This window comes from Acanthaster planci, linkage group LG11 (genome assembly GCF_054643075.1).
Source record: "Acanthaster planci isolate LZ-2023a linkage group LG11, COTS_SCS, whole genome shotgun sequence".
NCBI classification, from domain to species: domain Eukaryota; kingdom Metazoa; phylum Echinodermata; class Asteroidea; order Valvatida; family Acanthasteridae; genus Acanthaster; species Acanthaster planci.
Window position 1 is genome coordinate 8,954,676 of NC_141787.1, and position 11,053 is coordinate 8,965,728.

At 41.3% G+C, this 11,053-nt stretch overlaps 1 protein-coding gene across 1 annotated transcript; it reads right to left on the reverse strand.

Moving 5' to 3' along the window:
- Positions 1-1,406: 1,406 nt before the first annotated feature.
- Positions 1,407-10,104, reverse strand: LOC110983830 (uncharacterized). Its single transcript, XM_022243409.2, has 3 exons — positions 8,784-10,104; positions 3,661-3,819; positions 1,407-2,874 (listed from the first exon to the last, which is right to left on the reverse strand). The coding sequence occupies exons 1-3, from the start codon at positions 9,127-9,129 to the stop codon at positions 2,600-2,602; spliced, it is 780 nt and encodes a 259-aa protein (XP_022099101.2). The 5' UTR covers positions 9,130-10,104; the 3' UTR covers positions 1,407-2,599.
- Positions 10,105-11,053: the final 949 nt, after the last annotated feature.

Consider the following 11,053-nt stretch of genomic DNA (forward strand, 5'->3'; position numbering starts at 1 on the left):
AAAAAATCATTTCGCCCTTTCACCCAACCCCAATCTGTGGCTCCCCTCCAATGTGGAAAAATGATGCAAAAATTCACTGTGGGAAATTCATCGTCCATGGATGAGTGTAAAGCATGGTTCTCAGATTGGTTGTCAAGAGCTAGAGGGCGCTATTAAGGAATACAGTGGAAGCAATGTAAACATAACAACAGCTACTGGAGCTGTGTGAAATGGCATGGGCAGCGCAGGAAACGAGATCTGCAACTCCAAATCGAGTTTACGCTGGTCCTGGTATGAATGCAGTACGCTGACTGCGCATTACGTTATAAAAGCACTACGTAAGAAGTCCATAAAATGAAGCATACTGTTCACAATAAAATGTATTGAGATGAAAGATAAAGTACAGGGATATTCAAGTGTGCAAATCTAAATCCTATGCTTGCAAATAATGCCACCCCTAGCAAGTGTCACAATATGGCTGTGGTCTCTGAGAGCCGTTCCAGTGGCTTTTTTTGTGCGGAGCCAAATGTAGAGAAAAAACCTAGACGGGCGTGTTGCTGTAACAGGCTTCACATGTCTGAGTAATTGGTGCTGTATTTCCCACTGTCGTTCAAACACATTAACTGATGAAACGGCCTTCATTTTGCCAGATGCTAACACCGACGTCCAGACCATTTTTGCAACGAGCTCCATCTCTTGAGTGATGAAAATGCTTACCAATGCCCTGGGCATTCACCCAAACGCGAAAAGAATTTCTACAAACGAGCCCTTTGGGAGATGACACGGAAAGTGTTAAGGCAAAAAATAAAAATAAAAAAATAGATTGGTTCGGATAAAGACAACAGAGTTAGTATTACATACTCTGAAGGCTTGTTACAAACTTTATACTTCACACTTTCCCATCCAGTCTTTTGACAAGAATGCAACTTCATACGAAGCAAACTATGGGACAGGGAGACACCCCCGCCTTTGTGTTGGTCATTGGTATACAGGTATCTCAGGAATTCTTTTCTGACATCTAGGGGAGATGTGTTAAGTGATAATAGGCTGGAGTGTGTATAGGGATTGGTCTTGATGGGGGTGGATACTCCTCTGTCCCATTTCATGCCTGGTATATGCAGCTTCAAGTGTGTGCAATTTCCTTTGTTCGCCAATGGCAATACTTTGGCACAGGTGAAGTGCCGGCTATATAAAAACAAGGCCTATGATATAAACAAGGCCTTGGTGCAATCATAGTGTGGTATTTTGTCTTCCCACTTAGTACACTGATCACGTGTCTTTTGGCAATATATTTCAAATCATTGGGTTTCTTGATCAATTTTGGATGAACGAATAAAGTGAAGTGAGCACATTTTCAGCAATGATTTTCAGCAATGAGGAAGAAAAAGAAATATATATATACACACATGAGACACGCATAGGCAATATTAGTCACCGTGTAAGACAAATTTCACAGTCTTTATTCACATAATAAGGAAAGCCACGGCACTACATATTTAAATTGACATTGACAAGGCTTGTTTGTATGAAATGTTGTCTGTCAGTTTAAAACCTCGGACGCGCTATGCCCTTTTTGTCTGCGCCATCGTTTCATTATGTCCCTTGTCGTTTCCATGAAAAACACATGAAATATTCAACAATTGATGTTCTTGCAAAATCCTACAGACAAATTAATTAGTCAAAACTAATGATATGTTATGCATTGTGTGGTAATTTTCATATTCCTCGTGCACAAATTTGCCGGAAAAAATGGTGTACAGTTGAGGCCGAATAATTTGACCGAGGGAGGGGCATGTTCACACTAGATACCTTTTTTAAGGAACTATAAAGTTATTGCTTATTTCAATTAAACACACACGCATAAAGAGTCTAAAATAATTATCTCCACTCTATCTAATTCTAAAACTTGATATAAAGAAGCACATGTAAGTTAAAACGAAAACCACACAAACAAACAATAATTCTGGTGACACTGAGGGGTCTCTTATTACGTCACAGTTGTATGGCCGCAGTGGTGGCACCAGACCTTGGTGGCTGTGGATGCAAGTTTTGGGCAAGGCAAAATCGCTTGCGTGCAAAGGATCCTTCATTTTTCTTGAGTTGTGATGCGGAGTGTGATGGCTGTTGCCCAAAAAGCTATTAATAAAAGTTTAGCTGGCCAAGACATAAGCTGATGCAGGGGCAGGCAAGTTATTATACAATATACAAGTTGGTGTATGCTTTTATTAGCCATGTTTTAACAATTGAGTTTAAAAGTTGCATATGAAAACTGATTCAAATATACTTGGTTTTGAAATAAAAATTCCAAAATTATTTATTACTAAAATGACATATCAATGTACTGTACTGAATGAGGGAGTTAAAGATACAAGGAAATTGATTACTATATAGAATTCTCCTCTGCGGATGGAATGAACCTATTAACACTATTTGAATGAACTTATTTGTCAAATGAATGTTCAAATACTGAAATCACTATTGCCAATTCAACGAGTGAATGCTAATGGCCCCCTTTTTTATATTCTGTAGTTCTCATATCTTCCTCAAATTGAAAGAGGGCTGCTGCCATGTACATGACTGAAAACGCCCCCCCCCCACTTGCCGCATCAGACTAAGAGCATCATATGCAACGATGATAAACCACCCACTCTTGAGGACGATCCCAGCTGCCGAAGCCGACGAACCAGACGGGTATAGCCGGCGGGCTGGGGTCGCTCCACTCGAAGTATGCTGCCTTCCCGTGCTTACCAAGGGCGAAGACACCGTGGTCGTATCGCAGCCAGAATCGTTGATACTCATGCTCGCTTAACAAGCCACTTACCGGTACTTGATAGAGCAAAGGGCAGCGCTGACATCTCCGAATGGAGGTCTTGGTGTTGGAACTCTGCCCAATTACTGTCAATGCAGGTTTGGAAAAATACAAGTGTTAATACACCTTCTTCTCCAAAGGAGATTACTAATATGAACTTGAATTCTTTTGGGTGCCTTAGCTATTCATCATTTCGCAGTTCATGCTTTTCTACACCACTGGAATGCTCATGATATACTTCGGAGCAAAAACAGACCCCTACACTCTCTTTTGTGGTTTGTTGTGCTGCTAAATCATCCTCCTCGACGTTCCATTCACACTGCTACAGTGAACATTATAACGGTCCAAGTGCGAATAAGGCTTGAATAACAAATGCCAACATTTGAAAGGGATTGTGATCGTATGTGATACGCGCCCCACTCACTCGAGGCTGGACGTTGATAACGTGTTTAAGTGGACGTTTTTCACGCTTCATGGCAGGTCCGTCACAAGCTATGGGCATAAGGGGTATAATACCGGTTAGGGGAGGGGACATAACACAAAAACAATAAATGATATTGATGTTTATGGTTTTTGTTGATGGGAGCCAGCTGTTCGCCAGAGGGCAGCCCCCCCCCCACCTCCTCTACTCAGTGATGGGTCTGCTTATGGTTACATATTTGGCAGGAAATTGCTTGATTTGTTCCATTTGGAAACTTCTCCTGCCATCTGTCATCACTTTGTTGCGTCTCCAACGTATAAGTAATCATTGTACAACACATACTGCCAGCGATAACTGAGCTTTGGTTTCTCAGCTCGACGCACAGAACAAAAAAAAATGGCTTTGCCCGTTTTGGATATTACTTACTTTCAATTTTTTGTCTAGAACTCACCCAAATGGTAATTGATGTTTTCTTTCATGCCGTCAGTGGAGAAAGCAATCTTTGCGTTTCCTGATGCCCGCACGGAGAAATCTAACACAAACTCATCATCAAAGGCAGGAAACGGGAATTCGTAACCAAAACGACCAAGCTGGTAGGTGCTGTTGCACACTGAAAAGGGAATAAGTGAGTAGTTTGGCGTGAAATGGTATATGTCTTTATTTCAATCTAGAATTTAGAAAACCTGTTTACTGGAGAAACCTGGTATTTGAGGAGCACTGGGTTTTTTGTCGACTGGTTGAATTTCAAGACATTATTTGCACAAAGTCCGTCGAAAAGTATTGGCAAGACTGAAGAGCAGACGAGAAGAGACAACAGCATGAGAATTTATGTCAATAGCAATGGCGATTGCAGGAGAATCAGTGATAAGAGCATACTCGTGTTTCAAGTGCAGATCGCTCCATGCGTGAACAAAAGTTTAACAACGGGGCTCATCTGTCATTGTCAGAGTGAAGAGAGCCGCACATGCAAACGGACACAGTGCTTCAACGTCCAACGCACAGTGTGCATCTCCTACAATAATTGCGTATGCACTCCTCACACCCAAGATTACACAGTTACAATACAGTAGGCACAACGCATCAACACTGTGGGAAAGATCGCCGTTATCCATCACTGTTTGTTGCCCGGCGACATCGCCAGTGCTATGCTTATAGCATATCGCGTGATCCAATTGCGACAAACTATTTTTATGCGACAAATATATTTTTACCCGCAAAGGGGCCAGTCCGCACGGGCAGGACCCGAATTCCGGGTCAGTCTGACCCTGGTGTTTTTAGAGGGTGAGCAATTGATTGGCGTGAGTGGTATGTATTATCGAGACAGGGTTTATCAGTAAGTCTAAGTCGACCTCTTTAAATCAAGCCATAAAGCGCTTGATGACACTTGGCTTGAGTCTTCTGGATTTTTCTTACTTCGCTTCAACGCTTTGAAGTTGGTTTCAGCTATTTCTGCATCGCTGGAAGAAGGCAGTGTGCCTCGAGCCGCTTATTGACTTAAAAGGGTAGCTGCAATCAATTTTTTCTCTAATACAAATTTTCTAAACGCACCTTTGTGTCTCATTTAACCTTATTTCAACTTTTGTTTTTTTACTGCTTGTGGCTCTTTATGCTAATGAGTATTCCCATATTCATGAGAAAACTGTGATGTCATCTCAGGACGCAGGCCTCAGTCTAACATTGGTTTGTTACACACGTGAAAGTCCTGAATTTTTGGCAGATCTTGCCGAACTAAATTTTCTCTTCTTTTCTGATTCATTGCAAAAGTAAAGCATCAATCTCTTTCTAAGAAATGTTTTCAGCCAGTAAATTCTGGATTCACCATTTGACGGAAGAGAACTTTGTACTAAGCTATGCCTTCCCTGGATGACATCTCTGCAACAGGGCATATTATCATGCATTTAACAAAAAAGGAATGTAAAAGAATTTTAATTCACTGAAAAACAGTACCAAATAAATTAATTTTCATACACTAAAAAATGGGCAATTTATTTAAAATGGAAGACTCGTCTTAGCAAGTAAAACTTAAACGGTGTTCAAAATTTTGGTGAGCTTAGTCAAAAGCTCATTTAGTTTCAAATCTCATTGGACATGTGTAGGTTTGGTGTTTACCTTGATGGTAACTTCCCCCAGCAATACAAAGAGCAATTTGAACAATTAAAGGAGCAATTTATGCAATGAAAAGAGCAATACAAAGAGCAGTTTGAGCAACGAAAAGAGCAATTTGAACAATTAAAGGAGCAATTTGAACAATAAAAAGAGCAATCTGAGTAAAATAAACAATGAAATAAGCAAATCAGAAGCAGTGAAATATAATACATATACACGTGTATTTTTACTGTATATTGAACGATTTCATTTGTTTCGTGTCATTTGAAGGTCATCCTTCCCAGGATCAACATGAATGATATTTCTACAGTCAAGCCCTATGCTTGTCACCGGAGTGACAAATGCCTCGGACGGAAGTCTAATCTAGAGAGGCACATGGAAAATATCCATGTTGAGGAGGAATCAGACATGAATGAAGTTGACGACGACTCGGAACCTGTTGAGGAGGTTGATGACGAAACCTCGGATGAAGACAATTCAGAATTGGAAGACAATACCGCCTACCAAGATTGGCTGGCTGAAGCCAGAGAAACAAGTAGGGAGATGAGGGCTAAAAATATATATGTCCGCGAAGGCGTGGATTAAGATCACACTAGGCAGAAGGCAAACAGAAAGACCCTCTGGGCAGTCAAGCAAGACTTTTTCGACAAATATAAGTTCCTGTCAAGTTACCTATATTTGAGGGATAATGAAGCTCACAAAGGACATTATGGATGATCTGGTTTGAAAACTTGACAAGAGTATGAGAGTCAACAAAGCCTTGCATGGAGTTTTGCCTAAACATGCTGAAAATTTGCTGGACTGTTTCAGTTAAATGAGGCAGAGGATCATTCCTAAAAGATAAGTCACTATAGACAAATGGTTCCAAAAGGAATGAGTACATGCAATGCCTCCGATTTCAAATTTGACAAACTTTCGGTTATCACCCTTGTAGTAATTATTAAAATTACCAAGATAATTATTTTAAAAAAATCAATGATGAACAATGGGAAATAAACATTACCAGTGTAGCCTACCAGAGACCAATATGTGAAGCCCACTGAATTTGTTTTGTGTTCTTACTTACCGGTATGATTATCGAATAATAAGTCTCGGGTCGGATACTGGCCGGGAACCTCTGCACAATATCCCACAGCATGACGAATAAATTTATCCATTTGCTACGTGTTCAAAATTCCCAACCAACGTCATGCCGCCCCCGATAATTCATAATTTGTATATAATAGTGTATGTTACATTCACATTAACGCTCCGCTCCGTTTGAATTTGTAAAACCGTATACATGTACAGGGTAACCGACGCAAAAAACTCTAGTTCAAAGGATTAAGAAATTCAGCTAGGGACAGCAGGGTTTTCTTCCTGTGTAAATCAGATCTCGGTAGCCATAGTAAGCCGAACGCAGGTGGGCGCTCTCTCTCCTTTAGTGTCCAAGGATTAAAAGTCAAACCAACGCTCACTTCCAACGTACACACTATGATCATTAACACAAAAGTCCGCCAACACAGCCCACCCAATAGGGATTATCCCTCTCATTACCCGGCGGCACGTACAGACTCTCTTTAGGGATTATCGCTTCTTACTCATTGGTTACCTTAGGATCTCCTGGTGGGCCAGTCAGTATTTTTCCTTGACATCACACCACCTATGACTCATCAACTGTTTTTCATCGTACTATTTCATAAGAAAGGTCAAATTGTACCGCAAATGTTTACCCCATGATGTGCCTTATTCATATTTTATCCCATACACAAGTTCATTTTGTACCACACTTTCTGACCCTATGCTATGCCTAACCCTTACAAAAGGCCATCTTGAGCCACACATTTTGCCCTACACCTCATTCCCATTCATATTTTATGATCATTATTATTGTGCGAATGCATATTGATGTGACCTCTTGCCACTTGTCGCAAAGGTCAAACTGTACCAGACTGATCCCACCAACACCCTTGTAAAGTTTCGATGGCCCACTCACAATTCTTCCCGCCAAGGCCATTTGTGCTCATGCATGCATAATTATGAATTTATTAGTGAAGAGGTCTATACCGTACATTTTGTGTGGACCCCACCGTGTTTGCTATAGCGGCGTTCTACGGTACAATATAACAATGACGAATCTCTATCCTTGAAAACTTGAGAGAAATATAGTCGGTGGAAGATGAATATGCGGTAATTATTGGCCGTTGATAGAATCTCAACAACAGCGCTGCACCTCGTTTCCACAGGCAATCTGACGGAGAGCAGTCTTTTATTCCGCTGATGTCTTTGCACACTGCATACACGCGCATCATCAGGTGCGTCTACATACGTAATTGTAACTTTCTTGTAAAGATGGTTTCTTATGAGACTATTACACCACTCAAAGAAGTCAGTATTTTTGTAATAAGGGAACACACGGCCCAAGAGTTACCACGCCTCTAAATAGTAGTCACCACGCTGCGTAGAGATACATCGCACCGTTCAAGTGACCTTACTAGTACACCGTGCAAACATATTCAAAACAAAACAGAAAAGCTTTTTTTAAATTGGTTAAATGGAATAAGATGTCTGATGAAATGCGTGCCTAGTTTAACACCTGCAGCTACTTTATCTCGAGAAAATGCATTTGAATAGTAACATGTGAGGTCTAACTTTTATTCGGTTTCTGGAATGCATTCGAACCGCAAAAACATGGCAGGTCTATAATACTGCATTTTATTTTCAAAAATACATTTCAGTGTTTCAAAACATACTTTGTTCTAAAATGCATAAGATTTACAAATGCGTTTGATTTCCAAAAGCTACTTCTAGTGTCAAAAAGCGCCTTGCGAGTTGATTAAGAGACGTTGCACAGAATTATTCATCAAGCCTACTTGGTGTCGTGAAGTAATTATTTATGAATAAATTGCACACAGGAATGCTTTCCATACACTGAACTGACAATAATGATATCTGGCATTTTAGCAGCTGGTTAAATCTCCGTAGAGGCTAAAGAGTGAATCCATCATATAAACTACCAAAAGAGGAGCAATATAATTGACAACTTAGCTCCTTGTCAGAGTGGAAAAAATAACCAACAAATTGTTAAATCTAGATACTTGAGGAAATTGGACATAATAAATTCGTAGTTCACATTCTCCACAAGTTTTGATTCGTTTTTCATTTAAAACCCTTTATAATTCGCAGGTCAGATGAACCTCAATACTTGCCACTGTAATCACTTTTTGATATTTACCGATATTGTTTCTTATAAGTATAATTGTCGTTTTTGACACATTTACAGAAAACCGAGTGAATACATTTTTCAATGGTCAAAAGAAATAGATTTGTTGAATCTTTCTCTTTTTTCTCGTATCTCAACCCAGTTGCTCCATTTCGTTTTGTACAAAATAGGTCTCAATGAAAACGATCGCCACTATAGTACACAAAATGATGGTGCTGTTGTTTTCCAAAATTTTAATTGAAGGAATTATTGTCCTCTGTCCCTACCTTGTCTGGTGTAGTAAGTGCAACTGTTAGCCCTGGCCCCGCTTCCAGACAATATCGAGGCATCCTCCAGCACACACAGCCCTGTAGTTTGCCCGTAGCAGAACTGCCTGCAGCGTTCATCCATCAAACATTCCTTTGCACAACGCAACCTGGACTCCGCAACCGATGAGGCGAGGACCTGGTGCTGTACCGCCTCGTACACGCCGCGCTGTTCTGATACGAACCAACTCGATTCTTCCACAGGCACTGATCCATTTGCCAAAGAGACCTTGCTACACAAGGCGACGACCAGAAAGTTGTGCAATAGTCTCATCTTACTTGTGCGCAAAATGACCCTCGAAAACATGCTCAGAAAAGGATTTTGTTTCAGAGGACAGGTTTTTTTTTTTTCGTTTAAGCATGGGAGGAATGGTAAGCTGGAGTCTCTCGAAAACCTTGTGGTGAAACAAAATACGAACACATGCACGAACGTATGTTCTTATGTTGAGGGCGTAAGAGCCCATGCCTATTAAGGCGCCATCGCGAAATTGACTAAGCGTTCTCCTGCGGTTCGTGGCGTTCTCGCCAATCAGCCCGTTGTTGTCAAGGAGGGCGAGAATCCGCGGATTGGACGGCGGTGTGCGCTCTTAAGTTAATGAGCAGGGCAGGCCGTGCGTCTTTGTCATCGCAACAATGGATGCAACGACACATGACCAACCCCATGAAGGGTGCACCCTTGCTATAGCAGCAGCACGTCGGAGATTGCGCAGTGGTACTGTAGTGGGGCTTCGCAGGGGTTCTGACATACACACGACATAGGTCAGGTCAGAGGTCGCAGATTTGGGGTCAACAAGGGTCTCGACTGAAGCCAGCTCTGCTTTATTGGTGGAAATTGGCTCCGTGAAAACTGTAAATAACAATACAGTACCGGTAGTTCACAAAATATAATCCAGATTATGATAGTAGTGTACATCGATTATAAGTGTGACGAAATCAGAGGGATAGACCACGTTAAAGATTACAAAGTATGGCCTACATGTAATCAACTGGTCATGAAAGGAATTAATCACAAAATTGTCATAGAATCACATCGAATACAAAGACAATATTTCAGTTGTAAGTCCAAATAAGTCCCTCATTTCTTATCAGCTTCAATTATGATTACGATGAATTAAAACGAAAGTCGGGAAGGGCTGACTCCCTGTATGCATGTCCTTCGTTCCATTGTTTGTGATTAGACAATATGCTTCATTGCGTATGTTTCAACAGAGGGCGATTCACAAATGGCGTGATTATCAGGCTACATCTACATGGCTCCCCAAAGTTTGCAACATAATTTTATATCAGTTTAAATGTCAACAGTCAGAATACAATCAAGCTATTGCTGGAAAGCATGTGGCACAAAATGGTACCATTACTTCAAAAGGGCTACTTCTAAATAACTACGCGTAAAACTAACACGAACTAGGCAAGTTACACTGGGTGGTTACAGGTATCACAAATCATGACAGGTATGATGAAAGGCTTCTTGGTGGAGATTCCCAGTTTCCTGCTCCTGCCTTTCTAGGAGGACAACAAGCTTCTGAACGGGTCGTTCGAGATATCTGGGTGGATGTGTCCGTTTGCCTTTGTCGTCTAAGGTATAGTCAGCCTTGGCGATCTTTGTTCGACCGGAAGATTATTTTTCCACAGGAATTCTGGTCCCTTAAGCCACTTGGACATGGCAAGTTCTTAGGATGTAATGCCTCTGGAACCTTCACCAGCTGGATTTTCTTCGGAGGCAACATGTCTCCACTGGCCGGGATATGACTTATTCCTTATTTGTTTAGTTCGGTTCGCCACAAATACGTGAAATCTGCGAGTCTCCTTATTTATGTAGCCCAACACAATGTAGCTATCGGTTCAGTAGATGTGTCTTGTGTCGGTTTTCAACTCCTTTTCAAGTAAAGAACCCACTCTGACGGATACTACTGCCGCTTTGAGCTCAAGCCTCGGTATGGTAATGAGTTTCAGGGGGCCACTCGACTCTTTCCCATTGCAATTGAGCAGTGGACTCTATTTCGATCATCAATCTGCCTTAGGTAGGTACACTGTGCATAGCCAGCTGTGCTGGTGTCTGAGAAGTGATGCAGCTCTCTTGATACCACATTTCCAAAGGAGTCCGGCTGGAAGCATTGGGGTATCATGGGCTCCTCGAGACAAGATAGACTACTTCTCCAGTACTCCCAGCGTGATCTAATCTCTTCTTCCAGTGGTGAATCCCAATCAGCTTGGTTTATGCATAGATCTTG

Bases quoted from the DNA above. Each gene is read 5' to 3' on its own strand.
- LOC110983830 (XM_022243409.2), bottom strand. From the start codon at position 9,129: ATGTTTTCGAGGGTCATTTTGCGCACAAGTAAGATGAGACTATTGCAC. The intron at 3,820-8,783 runs GTAGGGACAGAG...TTCCCTTTTCAG, and splicing joins CACTTACTACACCAGACAAG to TGTGCAACAGCACCTACCAG. The intron at 2,875-3,660 runs GTGAGTTCTAGA...CTGCATTGACAG, and splicing joins AAACATCAATTACCATTTGG to TAATTGGGCAGAGTTCCAAC.